The sequence below is a fragment of the Terrapene carolina genome, unplaced genomic scaffold (genome assembly GCF_002925995.2).
Source record: "Terrapene carolina triunguis isolate 2854851 unplaced genomic scaffold, T_m_triunguis-2.0 Scaffold67, whole genome shotgun sequence".
NCBI classification, from domain to species: domain Eukaryota; kingdom Metazoa; phylum Chordata; order Testudines; family Emydidae; genus Terrapene; species Terrapene triunguis.
Genome location: NW_020664418.1, coordinates 48,063,714 through 48,081,791, shown reverse-complemented (window position 1 = coordinate 48,081,791; position 18,078 = coordinate 48,063,714). Strand labels below are relative to the sequence as shown.

General features: G+C 44.0%; 1 protein-coding gene across 2 annotated transcripts in view; it reads right to left on the bottom strand.

Annotated features, from left to right (window-relative positions):
- Positions 1-17,695, bottom strand: part of SMAD3 (SMAD family member 3) — a 109,477-nt gene extending 91,782 nt beyond the window's left edge. For both annotated transcript variants that reach the window (XM_026648386.2, XM_024205639.2), the window contains exon 1: positions 17,166-17,695. In XM_026648386.2, coding sequence (XP_026504171.1) covers positions 17,166-17,371 — 206 coding nt within the window. In that variant the 5' untranslated portion in view covers positions 17,372-17,695. The remainder of the gene's footprint in view (positions 1-17,165) is intronic.
- Positions 17,696-18,078: the final 383 nt, after the last annotated feature.

Sequence of the window (18,078 nt, the reverse complement as noted above, 5' to 3'; positions counted from 1 at the left end):
ATAGTAAGGAGATAAATTATATATATATATATATATATATATACATACATACACACACACACACACACACACACACACACATACAGAACATGAAAAGGTGGAACTAGCCATATCAACTCTAAGAGGCTAATTAATTAAGATGAGCAATTATCAGCAGGAGAAAAAAACTTCTGTAGTGATAATCAAGATAGCCCATTCCAGACAAAGAAAACAGAAAAGCTTCAAAAACAGACTCCAACGAGAAACTGCTGAGCTTGAATTAATATGCAAACTAGATACCATTAATTTAGGCTTGAATAGAGACTGGGAATGGCTGAGTCATTACACAGATTGTATCTATTTCCCCATGTTAAGTATCCTCACACCTCTTGTCAACTGTCTGGAACAGGCCATCTTGATTATCACTACAAAAAAAAATTTTTCTTCTGCTGATAATTGCTCATCTTAATTAATTAGCCTCTTAGAGTTGATATGGCTACTTCCACCTTTTCATGTTCTGTGCGTATATATGTTCCATTCTATGCATCTGATGAAGTGGGCTGTAGCCCACAAAAGCTCATGCTCAAATAAATTTTTTAGTCTCTAAGGTGCCACAAGTACACCAGAACAGTAACATTATTTCAAAGCACATAGAGACCATAAACAAAAATTAAGAAATAAAGAAAGAGGTGAGGGAGAGGTTTACTAGAATCATGATTCTTTTAGCCCAAAAGATTGTTTGAAGTTTTTTTTTTTTTTTTTTAAATGGGAGGGTGGCAGAGGGAGTTCATCTCCCTTCATGGTTATACACACTGTCCCATGTGTCTGATGGCTACATACATTAACTACCCTGAAAATATGTATCCTGCGTGTCAAAAAATCAAGAACAGTACTAAGTCTGTACAGATATAGGCTTGCAAGCAGCCCATCCCTTCACGACACTAGCCTTACAAATAAAATTTGCTGGATGTCCTGAAGCAAAGGAACATCTATATAATAATGAGACCTACTCATTGCAGGAGATTAGAAAGACTGCGAAGAAATACAAGTAAACCACACAGTAACCATTAAAGTAAAATACTGTATCTTAAGCATTTAAGAGGGTACTTTGCTTCACCTTTGCTGCTCTCCAGCTATAACAGATCTTCATTGGACATCCCATGTTGTAATATAAATATATATGGCTCCACAGCGACATAGACAAATTTACAAAGTATTTCTTTTAAAAGCCCCTTGACAAAGATGTTCGTAGAATGGCTGCTGTTGGCCTTGTATTTGTTACCTTTTCTTCCAATCCTTTTTAAACTAGGACCCTTCATTTGGTTGTGTACTTGAGAGGGTGGGCAGTACAGCCTTATGGAGGCTTTGCTCATCCCTTCACAGATTATAGGCAATAGTACTAGGCTATTAGTCCTCCTCCCCAAGCCATCTCAGGGCTAGTCTACACTGGCAGCGCTTTAACGTGCCTTGTGTGGTCATGGCGCAACGCTGGGAGAGGAAAAAAACAAAACCCCACCTCCACAAGAGGCGTAGCTACCAGTGCTGGTGCACGGTCTACACTGGCGCTTTACAGCGCTGAAACTTCCTGAGCTCAGGGGCGTGTTTTTTCACACTGCATTCCAAATTTCTACTAATGGCAGGATCCAGAATTCCCTGCATTTCAACCACTGGCTGCTACCTATTTAAAGGATGACAAGTCACCTGCTATGGAGAGTCACAGCAGTATGTGTCTCATGGACAGAGCACTGGATTAGGACTCAGAAGACCTGGACTCTACCCTCCCCCTCCCGTTTTACTCCCCATTCTGCTACTGGCCTGGTGGGTGACCTTGGGTAAGTCACTTCGCTCTCTGGGCTTCAGCTTCCCCATCTGTAAAATGAGGATAATGGTAGTTTTTCCTTTGTAAAGTGCTCTGAGATCTACTGATGAAAAGTGTAAGGCAAGCACTACAACATGCTCCCCTTCCACATTAAAATGTTCAGTATTTCCCTAATTTTTGCAATTGTGGCAAGAGACCATGGTTAAAAGGCATTTGATAGCACTGGACATTAGGTAAAAAGACACCCCTTTCAAGCAGAACGCCTCTTCTTCTGGGGGGGAGCGGAGAAGGTGCTAATAACATCTGTACTGAATCATTGTATTTTATACCCAATAACTATTTGTAACATCCAAGGACTAATATGAAAGTTATATTAGATTTCTTGAGAGCAAGCCAAGTACCCACACTCATAAATATCACTGGTCATGAAATGATTATAATGGAGAGATTTAGTAAAAGTATTAGTTGCCTCCTTTGGCAAGAATTCCAAGTCAATTTAATTAAATATTTATGAAAAGAGCAATTATTTCAAGCCCTGATAAGATTTCCACCTATCACATGATTGAAGACAGACGAGGTATTTAACACTGCAGGCTTTCAGTTAAGTTGGTCAGTTACCAGTTTACCACCTCATGAGCCGGATGTATACCCCAGAAATCCCCAAATTAGGGATTTCAAGGAAAACTGATAGTTGTGATACTTTCAGTGGGTGTCAATGTGTTCAGTATATCAAAAATGTATATGCAAAAGAGTTTATTTTTACAACATAGCTACATTGTTGCAGCTCATGCCTAGTAAAAAGTCTGCTACTAACAATGAAAGCAATTTCCACCACACTGGACCCAAGAGGTGCTTGTGAGATTTTTGTCCACATCCAAAACAGAAGCAATAAATAGGACCCTTCATGTTTTGAATCTAGCCCAGAACAAAGCCACTCAGGCAGATTTTCACTAAGAACTTGTGAATTTGACACTTCAAAAAAAACAAAACAAAAAAAAACACAGGCATTCAGATTCCAAGCTCCAGACCAACTTCAGTAATAATTTTGGGCTAGATGTCCTTTTAAGGTACAATCCATTATGAAGGGCAAGGCAGTGCTATACCCGCAGACTGTCTCTCAGAGTTCTGCAAAGAGGTGTGCTCTTAATTCAGGTTGGCTAACATGGGTTAAAATAGCAGTGAAGGCATGGCAACTCAGTTTTTAACTTGGGTTAGCACCTAAAGCACAAGCCTATAGGGCAGCTTGGGGTCGAATTTGAGCTGCTAACCTGTGTTAAAAGCCAAACTGATATGCCTTCATTGCTATTTCAGTCTGAATTAGCTAACCTGAATTAAGGGGACACACTTTTTTGCAGCACAGACATAGTATCAGAAGCACAACTGCCTCCTGGAGCCTCAGTCTAACTGGTCCTCCAAGTGGGTGGCAGTAGTGGGAATAATTTGCTAGATCTCCGTAAAATACTCCTTCCTGTGGGCATGGATGGGAGGAGGAATCATGGCTCTGCCTGCTCTGCACCCCAACTAGTTGCTGGGGACGGGCATGGGGGGGGGGGGGGGGAGGCTGTAAGTCAGCAGCAGCCCCTATTCTCCTCCCAGTTCAGGGACTGCAATTCTGGGTGGCTTTTTTTGTAGGGGGGAGTCCTTCCTCCTTCCTGCATTTGCATGGCTGTGTAAGAGAATGTGGAGGAGGGAGGCACAAATTAGCCCTAAATGGAACCACCAGTTTCAATCCCCTTGCTTAGCTTTTCTGTTCCAATTCTCCTCTCAGTCACAGAAATGAGTTAGAGGAGTTAGAGAAGAGAATCAGACTCCAGCTGCTTGTCAGCCTTTCATTAGAGACAAAGTACTTTTTAAGCACTGGTATAATTTTTCAGATACTATTACGCGTTGTGTGGTGAACACGCTATGCACAACACTCAAGGGGAAGAACAACCAGCTCAAAAGAGGCTTTTTGTAACACTTCACATGTGCAGAAACCACAGACACTCTATCGCTATGAAAAACCACTACATTTAGTTTTATATGAGTATACAAAATTAAGATAGATGTAGCTTGGTTCAGTTTTTCCACACAGCAAATGCTTAAAATTCAGTAGCAATGGGAAGGAAATTTTGTAGAAATTGTTCTCTGTCAGTTAATAACAGATGCACTCAGTACACAAACATTCTGGTAATTCTCACTTTCCACAGCTGTATTCTATGATGTCCATTTTTTGTATTTAACTGTTTTCTGCTGTAAGGTTACTAGTTTAAGTAAACTTCCTGTTTTACGGCTAACGCAAACAAAACAGCAAGACAAGATTTACTTTGTTTCATCATCATAGGAAGATTTGGATTCACTATCTGTTTCATCATCCAATTGTTATTGCTGGCTGCAACTTCACTCCTGATACAAACAGCATGTTGACACTCATCAACTGTAATATGATCAGAACAGCTCATATCAGCACTGTAATCAACAGCCTTTCATATTAGGCATAATAGGGTTATGGACACAGTTTGCAGCAAAGATTTCAGTACAAGTAGCTACAAACTGCGGTGTAAGTTATATCGATAACCAATCCTGACAGTACAACAGCTAAAATGTACAATCTGTTAAATCTCAAAACTCCAGGTGTTAAATAGAGATTAGCCTCTAAAAACATTACTAGCCAGGAATAAAAATTATCAAAACCCATTTTATTTATATTTTCTAAAATTATGCATTCCTTTTTATTCTGGGATGAGTATTGCTGGATTTATTATATTTTTAAAAGAACATCTTCCCATGAGGCCCTCTCACGATATTGCAAATGTAGTAGAGATGTGAAATTAATAAATTAAAAAAAAAAAATCAAACCTAATCAACAGGATTTCTCATGGAGCAACATGCTACTAAGCATGAGCAAGGGTGACAGAAGCAGGGTCACAGTGAATAATTACCGTCCCCAAAGAGCACTTTTCCTGTCTGCTTCCTGACAACTTTTCATCCACCATTCCCTTAGTCACTAATGTCTGTTATTTTTGTATTGAGTTCTTTGATCTGATTAAGTCCCGTTTCTGTAACCCTTCCTCATGCTGGGTAGTGCTTGTTCATGCAGTAATTGCTCATCTAGAGAGGAAGCATAGTTCAGTAGCTAGGGTACAAGCCTGGGACTCAATTCCCTCCTCCGCCACAGATTTCCGTCTCTGTGTGCCCATCTCTATCTCACAGGGCTGTTGTGAGCATAAATATATTATGTACAGATATGTGCACCATATAGGTAGAGTAGAGTAAGACAGAGTAGTTCCCTTGAAGTCAGTTCTACTATATGCACGAATAAAGTTAGACATCTATGTGTTTGCAGGATCAGTCCTTTAGTGTCTGAGCAGCTCAAAGGGGAAGGGGCCCTGTCTTTTTATCTCCTTATGCAGAGCCACAGTACTACATAAAATGAGAAAAGTAAGGGGCAGCAAGAGTGTAAATGAACATCAGGCCTGCCTGCCTGAGGCCTCTTTACAATAATTTTAAGGCCTTTTTACATTGCAAAAGTGGAGTAAAGAGGCCTCAGGGTAAATGAGAATCAGCTAAAGAGACTTCAAGCTATCTTTAAAGTAGCACTTACTCAACAATCATCACATTTAGGAAATCATATTGCTTCTTCAGTTACAGAAGTGGTTAAGCGACCAATGACTAGTACAACTGTCCAACTTGCAAACGACTTCGGTGCTGTTAAGTTTGCATGTAACAAAATGTAATTAGCAAACATTCTCTAAGTTTAGTGAAGTCACCCTAGTAGAACTAGAATACCTGGTTTCTGTCCTTACTAGCTGTATTACTCCCCCCTTCCTTCCCTCTCTTCCCTCCCGCCCCCCGCTCAGATCCCTTCACTGCCAATCAACACAATGAGCTTTGGTCTGGAAAAAAAATTTGTACACAGCACATCAAAGCAGGCAAGGATAAAAGTTAATTAGGACCATTCACGAGCCTTGCTGAAAGGGACTGCTGCATTCCAACCTTGTGTATTTAATTGCTCTCAATAGAGGAACACAAAATATTAAAATTTAAATAAATAAAAAGATAATTTGGGAATAAAATCTAATTTCAATTTAATTCAAGCACTGTTTGGCCCTATTTATTTCATAAAGTACATCATGCAGAATAATGGCATTATTGTGCATTAAACAGCATTAGAAGTTTCTAATAAATTAACAAGTGTAAATTAACGGCCGCTCAGTCCATTAAATCTTGTTAATTTTATTTCTGTTGCAGTAATATAGTGATCACAAGTTTACATTATTAAACCAATATTTATTAGAAGAGTTCATTTTAATTGGATCCCTGATGTGATAATCCTGTACAGTGTGCATTTCCTGATTTCATCCAATTTTTGCATTTATTTCTCATTATATTTAAATGAACGCAATATTCAGGGTCTTTTCCCTATTACTATAAAAGTTAAAGCAACCATTTTAAACTTTATTTCACAAAGATTCAACATTTACTGTTCTACATCATGATATAATCAGACTTATGTGCCTTTAAAAAGCTGCTTAAAATGCTTTTATCTTTTTTAAAAAGTAAATGGGAGAGAATCAGAGAAAAGAAACAACAAAGTTTACACTGTACAAACACAGAGGATGATCCTGCAAAGGGAATATTGCAGTTGATTTTAATGAGAACATGATCTGGCCCATACTTCTCAGGAAAGAACAACTAAACAATGTTGAGAAGCACTGCCTGCTGACAGATATTTTACTGATACATGGAGAAGGCAGACTAAGTCCATTCTATTGGGATATTTTAATTTTTGGCTCAAGCTACACACAAAGTTGGGCTGATTTAACAAAAGGGGTGGTTATAAATCAATTGTGTCAAACTAGTCTAACTTTGCATGTGGACACTTTAATTGATGTAAACCTAATTAGTATTGATTCAGCTTGCCCACTGATCAGCTAAACTGATATAAGCCAGTTTTAAACTGAGAAGCATGTCCACACTCAAACATGTACTGGTTTAGTATGTGTGTAGACAAGACCTGAGACTGTTAGAAATATTAATGGCACACCAGAACTGAAAGGAAGCCACATTTTTGCAAGCTCACAGATAGCATACACTACAACAGGTGTCGGCAACGTTCGGCACGCGGCTCGCCAGGGTAAGCGCCCTGGCGGGTCGGGCCAGTTTTATTTACCTGCTGACGCGGCAGGTTTGGCCGATCGCGGCCCCCACTGGCCGCGGTTCGCAGTCCTGGGCCAATGGGGGCGGCGAGAAGCGGCGCGGGCGAGCAATGTGCTGGCCGCGGCTTCTCGCCACCCCCATTGGCCCGGGACAGCGAACCGCGGCCAGTGGGGGCCGCGATCGGCCGAACCTGCCGCGTCAGCAGGTAAATAAAACTGGCCCGACCCGCCAGGGCGCTTACCCTGGCGAGCCGCCTGCCGAACGTTGCCGACCCCTGCACTACAAAGTTGTCCTCAATTGGTTCCACTGTTTACTGTATTTAGCATTTCCATACTTGTAATGTTAAGATGATCTTAAGGAGAAGGTTAAGGATACATTTTTGTAAAATTTGCAAGGTAAACTATCAACACAAAGAACGCCCAAACAAGGTTTTCTAGCACCTCCTAAGCATCTTCTTAAGAGTACCCCTATTAAGCATTATTGCTGTTTAAATGGTATTTTACACCTAGGTGGAGGAGGGGAGGAGAGCACTGTGGAAGACTTTGTAGTGTAGATCAGGCCTAAGTTAGGTCAATGTAAGCTGCCTTGCATTGACCTAGTTGTGCATGTGTCTACACTTAAATTCATCTCCCACCAACATAAGTAGCCTGTTACGGTGACGCCGTAACACCACCAACCCAAGCGGCATGGAGACATGGTTGATGTACTGAGGTGGACACACAGCAAGTGTAGACATTAGGTAACACAGTGTCAACCCAACAGTCCTCCAGCAGTTTGTCCCACAATGCCAGACACTGACCGCTCTGGTCATAATTATGAACTCCACTGCCCAGGGATCACCTTTTAAAAACCCTGCCATTTTTTTTAAAAGCCTTTTCCTGATTGTCCAGCTTGTGAGCACACCTAGCAGCTCTCCATTGTTGCATGGAACTGCCAAGCTGATCATGCCGGCTACCCACTTCAGACACAGTCCAGCCTGGAGTGGACAGGAGATTTTGGATCTCCTGAGCCTGTGGAGAGAAAGGCCTGTGCAGGCACAGCTACGGATCAGCTGTAGAAATGTGGACATTTATGAGCACACTGCAGGAGAGATGCAGAAGAAGGGATATAGCAGGGATGGACAACAATGCTGCGTGAAAGCAAAGGAACTCTGGCAGGCATATCAGAAGGCCAGGAAGGCCAACAGTCAATCCAGTGCTGAGCCGCAGCCCTACCACTTTTACAAAGAGCTGCATGCCATACTTGGCAGAGACCCCACCAGCACACCACTATGGATACCTCTGAGGAACCAGAGTCACAGGAACCTGCTGTGAACAGAGAGGAGAAGGAAGACGACGATCATAGAGGATATGCGACTGGGAGGTCCAGATATGCCACAAGCTAGGACTTGTTTCAGACTCCACCACAGTCCAGTCAGTCCCAGCAGTTGAGCATGGGTGAGCCCAATGCAGGGGAAAGAACCTCAGGTACCTGTGTATATGTTATTTTCCATTACAATGGTGTACTGATGGCAACCCCAACTTAACAGGACACAGCTATCGACTTTTCATTCATCCTAGAAGATGTAGCAGAACAACAAGAGGTAGAGTTATCATCTGCTTTTCATTCCCCTGCAGAGATAGGCACGGAAGGCCACACGGAGCAGTTTGTTTGTGTACACAGGGATGTCCCTTGAATCCACCTGAGAAATCTCAATGAAACTTTTGGCTGCAATCCTCTCCCGAAGGTTTCTATGGATGGCAGCCTTATTTCTTCCTCTACAGTAGGATAAATTCCCATGCCAGTCAGTGATAATTTCAGCAGGCACTATTGCAGTAAACAAGCTAGTAACATACAGGCCCAGGTGGCTTCAGAACATGAGCAGCAGCTGTGCTCTCTGTGCCTTTGTCATCCTCAGGAGTGAGGTATCAGCTAAAATCACTACCACCTGTGGAAAATGGTGCCACAACTCAATGCCATTGCCCTATACTCAGAGTTTCATGCAACCGAACAATTCTCTCCTTATTTCCCTCACCCCTGGTAGGCCACAATCATCCTGGCTGGTGTTGTGAGTGGCACTGTGGGCAAGCACTTCAAAGCAGAAGCATCAATAAATATGTCTTGTTTAAAACTTTAGGGGAGCAAGGGATGGGAATTCTGAGTCTCAACTTTCGCTTTCCATTGTGACAGTGGCACTTCTGTGTGCTTTCTCTGTAGCTGCTGCCACTGCAGCCTCGAGGGGTTCACCCTTCACATCCGGAGAATGCCTGAGCCAGATAAGGGGGAGAAAGAAGGTGACTCAGGATGATGATATGTTCCGTGAGACCCTGTAAGCCAGTGCTGCATCAGGGCCTGGAGGGTGAATATTGCAGACTGTATGGAGAAGGAAAGAGGAAACAGGAGAATGTCCCAGGAGTTCCAGCAGGAAAAGGAGAGAGGAGGGAAAAAATAAAAAAATGCACCAGGACATAATGGGGCTTCTCCAGCAGCAAACACAGATGATGACTGTTGTGGACCTGCAGGTTCAATAATCACAGACTTGCCTCCTTTTGCAATCCATGGAGAACTCCATTATAGTACCCCCCCTAAGCTCCCCTCCCCCAACATTCCACATGACATCAGGGGCTGCATCCCTACCCCTAGCACTCCACCCCAGGGAACATTAAGGACAAGCACAATTTCAGATACGCTGACCTGAGAGTACCATAGGTGCCATGTGTGCACCAAAATGGACATGAATGTTCTCGCCCCTTTCTTCATCTCTGTACATATTAAGTTTTTAATGTATTTGCTTTTAACTTTCACAGATTTTTTTTTTTTTGCAGTGTTTTAGTTACTCAATAAAATTCTATTGTTTGGAAAATAATTCATCTTTATGAGTTCCAAACGCATACTGCAAAATGCCTAGCAATACTGAAAGCACCCACATACCTGTTACTGTACAGCATGACAACTCATATTATCAGTGACAAAATAAATGAATGTAATGCAAGCACCACAAAATTAATAGGTGCATTATAGAATCATAGGACCGGAAGGGACCTCTAAAGGTCATCTAGTCCAGTCCCCTGCACCCATTGCAGGACTAAGTATTATCTAGACCATCCCTGACAAGGGTTAGTCTAACCTGCTCTTAAAAATCTCCACCGACAGTGTTACATTCACAGATACCATGCCAAGCACCACACAATTCCTAACAGGTCCCAAAACAGCAGGGCCAGGTAGAGCACAGTACACCACGCCGCATTACTGTGGTTCTCTGTTAAAGTGCTATTTCAAAGCATCCCTGAGCAATATAGCTCAGCACTGAGCTATTCTAATAGCCCTTGTGTCTAGCTCTTCAAACTCAGCAAAGAGCCTCTCTACCTATACTCTGGCAGCATTTTTCCTCCTTTGCTCACAGATACTATGCAGCACACAGCAGGCAGCTATAACCATTGGGATTACTCTTCCTCACGGAGATCCAATCTTGTGAGTAAATAACACCAGTGCCCTGTCAGTCTACCAAAAGCACACTCAACTGTCATTCTACATCTGTTGAACCCGTAGTTGAATCTTTCCTTGGTTCTGTCGAGATAGGTGGTGCATGGCTTCGTGAGCTGGGGAGTAAGGGGTAGGAGGCTAGGTCCCCCAGGATCACTACTGGCATTTCAACATCACCAGTGGTAATCCGCCAGTTGGGAAAGCAAGTCCCTGCTTGCAACTTTCTGAACAGTACTGTGTTCTTACAGATGTGTCATGCACCTTCCTTGACCAGCCAACGTTGATGTTGGTAAAGCGTCCCTGGTGATCCAACAATGCCTGCATATCCATAGAAAAGCAGCCCTTTCTGTTGATGTACTCTATGGCAAGGTGGTATGGTGACAAAATAGGCATATGATTTTCATCTATTGCCCCACCGCAGTTCAGGAACCCCATTGCTGCAAATCCATCCATTATGTCCTGCACATTGCTGAGAGTCACAGTCCTGCGTAGCCAGAGACAGTTAATGGCCCTAGACACTTGCATGACAGTGTCTGCTGCAGTGGATTTTCCAACTCCAAAATGATTTCCCACTGACAACATTGTAAGTTTCCACTGTGCAATCACCACTCGCTTCTCCTGTCAGTGCAGCTCTCACTCTGGTGTCCCTGCACTAGGAAAATCAGGGCTGGGACTAGTTCAGCACACAGATCCACGAATGTGGCCTTGCGTATCCAAAGCTATGCAGCCATTGCTCATCATGCCAAGCCTGCATTACAATGCAATGCCACCAGGCAGTGCTCATTTCTTGGGCCCAGAAACATCACTCCACCGTGAATGCCACCAACAACTTCGAATTGGTTCTTGCTACGTCCCACAGCATTCTGTCCTACACAAAATCGTCAGGTTCCCCACTTATTCGGTTCTTCTTGCAGCTCTGCAAACACCAGAGGATCGTGCGTCCTATACTTGGAACACTCATGACAATAGTGCAGAGCTGTGTAGGCTTCATGCTTCTTTCACAGATGCTGACAGAAAGGAGAGCCATGAGGGGTTTGTGGGATTTTTAAGAAAGGTGCAAAAATTATGGGATATAGATAACATTATGGAATGGAGAAAATTGCATGATGGGAAGTTGCTCCAAGTCCCCCCTGCATGACTCATTTCTGCCCCACTGTGCACTGCCAAAACTTCCCAAAAGATATCATGCTGGATGGTGGCGAGTTTCACACTGGGAATCTATGGTGCACTGACACAAGCATTCCTGGTGAGTAAGCGCAGCACGAGCACGGGGAGCCAAGTATGTATGCACATAAGTAATACACTAACTGCATCAGCTTTATGCCACCGTAGCTTGCATCAGCAAAAGTTTGTAGACCTGCCCTTATTTTGTTTCATTTCTTTCCAAAAGAAAAAATATCCAGAGTTTCCAACTCGGTCATTACATTCTAGCCTTATATCAGATGAGTTCTATAAGAACTCACACTCATCCTGTCTTCCCAAATATATTTTAATTAACAAAACTTAACTTAAAGCTTGCCTCTTTCACCAACGGAAGTTGGTTCAATAAAAAACATTACCTGACCCACGTTGTCTCTCTAAAATTTAAAGGAATTTATTCTTTACATAGAGGAATCTTGGCTATTGTAAAAACCATTTGCAATGTTAAATAGAAATACCATAATTGGATCAAAAAAGAAAACAGGCACAGAAAAATACACTGTAAAAAAGGCCACAACACTGGAAAGATCTTATGTTTTACCACATGCGTGCATGATGAATAATACTCTTGAAATAGTAAGGCATTTATTGTCTCCTCTCATTCAGACAAATGTGTATACTGTATGACTCCTAATAATTAATCAGTATCTGCCACAAATTGCAGATTTCCACAGTACGCTCATATTTAGTAATTTTAAGAATTAAATGCTTACAATTCACCCTAACTCCTTTTGTTTCTAGGGTTGAGTGTTGAAATGCTTGGCATGTGCACAAACAATGCAATTCATTCCAGTGCAGATCACAGGTTCAGGAATAGACTTATGAACTTGTTGCTCTTCTCCCCGAGGATGAAGTTTAAGTTGACGTTTGCGTTCTGCAGAGGGTACAGCAAGGGTAGTTGTATGCCATCCGATTCCACACCAACACTCTTTGATTTCAGAGAGCGATACTTACAGCCACCAAGAATTTGAAAATGTGATGCCAACTGGTGGCTGGTAGGAAGGACAAATTCAAACCTATTTTCAGAGCAAAGCAGCAACATCATAACCTTGAACCCGTCTGTGTTCAAGGAAGGTATTCCAGTAGCATACAACTTTGGAGAGGTCAAAAGGACTCATGAATGCCCATTCTACCCCAGACATTTGCAAAACTATCACAAGAAGCTTGTTATGTTCTGGTAAAAGGGGCACGTTTTTGAATAATGTCAGTTTAACATGAATTAAAAGCCTTCTTAATGCTCATTAAGATGCAGGCTAACACATCTGAAGCCATGCTAGATGTCAGTGCTGAAGCGGGGGGGGGGGGGGGGGAAGGGAGAAGGGGAGTGTTTGAGAGGGAAAGCCTAATGTACTTAGGGTTAAGTGAATGGAGAGCAAGGGCATGCTTTGTGTGACCATATCTGATTATTAATGCACAGATTTCCACCTCTGCATGCAGAAGGTCACCTACATAACACCTTCCCCCTTTCTCAGCCTGACTGAAGACCTCTTTGGTCGGGGATTCAAACGTAGGAGAAGATGACCAAGGGCCTGGGGTGTTATGTACATTGCTCCCCCAGCCGTGCCACTGGGAATCCACTTGAAAATTAATACATTCTCAAGCAGAGCCCCCTTCATGCTGTGGAAACTCCCCTTTGGAGGAGGAAGGGCTGTGGTCAGTGAGAGAAGGTTGGACAAAGCCCCTTTAAATAAGCTAATCTGCAAGGGAGCCAGGTGAGGACGGGAGAAAGCACCAGCAGGCCAAGGAGACAGTGGACCTGTATGTGAGTGGCCCGAGATCACTTCTTAAGATTCTTAAGGCTGAATTGAATGCCTGTTCCACGCACTCTCTTGCTTTCTCTCTCTCTCAACCCTGCAATGGTCTCTCCAGCCCTCTTCCTGCTACCACAGGTTCTTTCACCAGAGCTATCATATTAAAGATAGATCTCTTGAAGAATAATCCATGCCAGCCAACAACCAGCAAATGACAAGCTGTAAAGCTGTAGTTAATTTAGTAGGCACACAATAACATACATATGCAGTGTTGTCGCTGTGTCAGTCCCAGGATATTAGAGAGACAAGGTGGGCGAGGTAATATATTTTATTGGACCAATATCTGTTGGTCAGAGAGAAGCTTTCGAGCTACACAGAGCTCTTCCTCAGGACGTGGACAAAGACACAGACAGCACACAAGCTTAAAATAAAAAGATACACTAGCGATTAATTGGATTCTCTAGCTTCTTGGTATTGCACCCTTAACAAATCTGGCTCAAAGCGTTTTTTCTAAAAAACTGCACAGTCACTACAGCCAAAGTGCTAGCTAATATCAACTGGGATCAGGAATTTGCAGTTGATAATGTTTTCACCCCTCAGCTCATAGATAGCCATCTGCTCAGAGTTCCCAAGAGCAGCATTTCTGAAGGCCCCAAGCAATCTTCAGCCTGGAACTTTGTTTCATGTCATGATTATGACAGCTAATTTTGGACTAAACCTATTCTCACTGGGCCAGATTCATCCCTGTATTACCTCCAATGGAATATGGTTCACTGATGCACTATAACCAATGCATGGTGTGATCTAACCCCTAACGGTTGTCCTCCCATTTATTCCCAAAGTATTTGTTTTCCAAACTAGTGAAATAATGTATCCAAAGTTATTTATAATGAAAATACTCAGAGAAGCTGCCTTCTGAGGATTAGAGACAAATGGCCTGGAAGGCTTATCCAATGATATTTTAGTACAGGCAGTGTGCTCAAGTGGATAAGGCACTGGACTGGGAGTCAGGAGACTTGGATTATAATTCTAATTCTGTCATTGACCTTATATTTAGCAATGGCACTTTGATTTAGTTTCCCAGACCTGAAGAAGAGCTCTGTGTAAGCTTGAAAGCTTGTCCCTCTCACCAACAGTTGGTCCAATAAAAGATATTACCTCACCTTGTCTCTCTATTATCCTGGGACCAACACAGCTATAACACCACTACATACTGACCTTCTGTGTAACTTTGGGCAAGTCATTTCACCTCTCTATACTGCCATTTCCCCTCCATCCCTTGACTGTAACCTCCTCCAGGCAGCGACTGTCTCTTACTAGGTGTCTGTACAGTGCCCAACACAGGCCGACCTGATTATGGGGATTATTATTATTATAGAACATATTGCAAAAGAACCTAAAGGGGCAGGTTAATCTTTTGTATTAGCTATTAACTATTGCTGAAAGAGGCAAATGCTACCAGGCTTACTCAGGGAAAACTCCCTTTGCTGCAAAGGATTAAGGACTGCAGGATTGGGCCTCGTGTCAGCATACATAAAAGATTGTAATGGTTGCTGGGGGGCTTACTTTAGCGGGTGAAAGTTAATTTGCAGAACTGTAAGATATAAATAAGCGTTAGCCTCTGCATGCTTAGCATTAGCTAGAATGTTCTCATGTAATGTTGATGGCTTGTGATGTTTACTGTTTTTGCTGATGCTTAATTTTAAACTCCCTTTTCACAGAAATAATTTAAACAAGTTTGCCCACCCACCCTATCCCTATTTGTTTCCCTGGAATTACAATATATCAGAAAATGACTCCCAATCCTTCCCAAACATCTGTGCTGTTAATGATGTAAATTTCAGGTGATTCCCCTCCCAGTTCTGCACTGGTCAGTCCTTACTAAAACCAGAAACCCAACACACATAGCAAGTCACATAAGTAGCAGAACTTTTGGGGTTAAGGTAAGCAAATACTTCAGGGAAGAGCTTTAGCTGGTTACCATGAGTTTCAAAATATAGGCTTAAGGACAGAGAACCCAGGGTAGTCTCACGGACTTCAGTGGAGTCATTCTGAATTTACACTAAACTCTAACCTAGTGTAATTCAGTAGAGAAGAGCTGAGCAGATATCGAACAATCTTGAAAAACTGTATTTGGTGGGCTTGGAGGTATTCTTCTGGGGGGGGGGGGGGAAGAGTTCCAATTCTACATAACATTTTAAAACTACTTGTTTCAGTGGTTCATACAACTGATGTGTCTTTGTGAGTACTAGCCACTGCATATTAAATAATTCTGACAACCAAGGGTATATGGGTGCATGCGCACATATGAAAGAGAGAATCAACACACAGAAGCATACAATTATACAGCATTGAACTGTTCTTGATTAACTTAAACATTTGTTTAAAAAGCAATGCTGTATTATTCCAAAAAACAATAAACTAAAAATGCCAGATATCTGAATGAGCTTACAGAAATCAACAAAATTTCAGCGATTAAATGTTCTGTGATTTGATTTCCTCACAGATAATCAAACATATGTAATCATTTAAATACTTGTCCTCTCCTGTGCATTACGATGAGTCCAGTGTGCAATCATACTGAATCAATCCTAAAATACTGCATAAAGAATTAATCTACATGGAAAAAAATCAGTTATTCAATATACATGACTCCTCCCCCAAACAGCAATCCCATTTAGCTGTGCAAATTGCGTTCCTTGGTTGTGTGTTTTTTGTTTTTGTTTTGTTTTGGGGGGGGGGGTGGTTACAACCACCTACTCTGGAAACATGTATCCAAGAGTCCTAAATCACTTCTTCAGCAACATATCCCACTGAACAGAGCAAGAGACGTAAACAAACTAATTTCTCTCATTCAGTAACAGAAAGCAGCGTGAAACTTTTGGCTATGAAACAGAGAATATCACCAATGAGTATAACTAATCCAGAATACTTCCATCTTTTTTCAACTCTTAGCTGAAAACATTTTCCTTTCTTGCGTTCCCTTCTTAATTTCTGTCTCCTCTGTTAACAGATTGTAATACAATTCTGTGACCTCTTAATTTTAAATATGCAAAGTATTCTGCAATAGTTTGTAAGAAAGGAATACAAAACCAAACTTCTATTGCAGTTGACTGGAGAGAAAAGCAAAATTCCTCTAACACAAACCTGTAGTAGTATTGCTTTTCAAAGTACCCTAGGTGTATGCTTAACGTCTAGAACATGCACACAAACATGAGTGGGTGCATGCGTCTGTCTGCATCTATTTACAGGTACATGTGTCTCAGCCATGCGTGTCCAAATGGACGGACATACAGTTATTCACATCTCAGTGTACTGGCAGGTAGCTATGCGTAAGCATAAAAGAGAATGCGCCTATTTATGTGGGTGCCCATATGTTTATGCATGTCTCTTGTGGGTGTCCATTCCTTACCTCTGCGTGTGAATACATGCTTCTGCAAGGACACCCATGATTGTGTATGGATGTAGGTCTCTCTCGCTGTGGGCAAACATATATCATACCCATGCCTGATCTGTGCATGCCCCCCTCAGGGTACACAGGTGTCTCTGCCTGGGGCACGTGTACATGAAGGTGCCTATTCCCACACGTTGTGCCCAGCAGCCTGTGCAGGTCTCTCTTTGTGTCCCTCCCCCCCCCGTTCTGGGTACATGTGTCTCTCTGTGGGAGCACGTATGTCTCCGCCTGGGCGCCCCTGATTTTGTCTGTGGGTGGGTGCCACCTCTTTCTCCCTGCGGTGCCCCTGCTCGGTCTGTGCGCGCAGAGAGGGGGCCTGTGTGGCTGGGTGGAGGCCCCCCCCCGGGGGCCCTCTCCCTACCTAGGGATGGTGATGCACTTGGTGTTGATGTTCTGCGTGGTGATCGCCTTCTCCAGCTCGTCCAGCTGCCCCGTCTTCTTCAGCTTCTTCACCAGGCTCTTCACCGCCTTCTCGCACCATTTCTCCTCCTGCCCGTTCTGCTCCCCTTTCTTCCAGCCCAGCAGCCGCTTGACGATGGGGGGAGTGAACGGCAGGATGGAGGACATGCTGGCTCCCCTGCCCGGCGCTCCGGGAGGCAGCGCCCCACCCAGCCGCTGCCGCCTCCCGCCGCGGGCGGCCCCTCGCTCCGAGCCCGCCCGAGCCCCCGCGCAACTTGGCGGCGGCCCCCTGGGCCCCCCCTCCGCCGGGCAGCAGCGCACAGGGCCGAGGGCAGCGGGGCTGGAGCCTGGCGCCTGGCTTCGCTCGGAGCCCGGCCCCGCGACGCCCTCAGCAGCCCCGGCTGGCGGCGGCAAACTTTGCCCCGACTTCTCCCGCGTTCCCCTGAGGCGGAGACTCCTCCGGCCCCCACCCCCGCGCTGCGTGTGCGGAGAGGCGGCCGCTCCAGCTCATTCCCAGTCTGCCTTTCATGCAAATCGCCGCCCGGCCGCCCCGGCTCGGCTCCCACCCCCGCCAGCCCGCCCAAACGCACTGGCTCGCGCTGCCGAGGGAGGGAGGGGAAGGGGAGCAACTGGCGGCCAGCGCCGCCCCCGGCCCAGCCCCCAACCTAGCACACGGGAACCACTGAGAGCCGTGGGGGGCTTCCCTCACTGACCCCCCCATACACACAGCGAGCCCGGGGGGGATCCCCTCACTCCCTGTGACCCCCCCCATACAGCGAGCCCGGGGGGGCTCCCCTCAGTGACCCTCCCATACACACAGCGAGCCCGGGGGGGGCTCCCCTCACTCCCTGTGACCCCCCCCATACACACAGCGA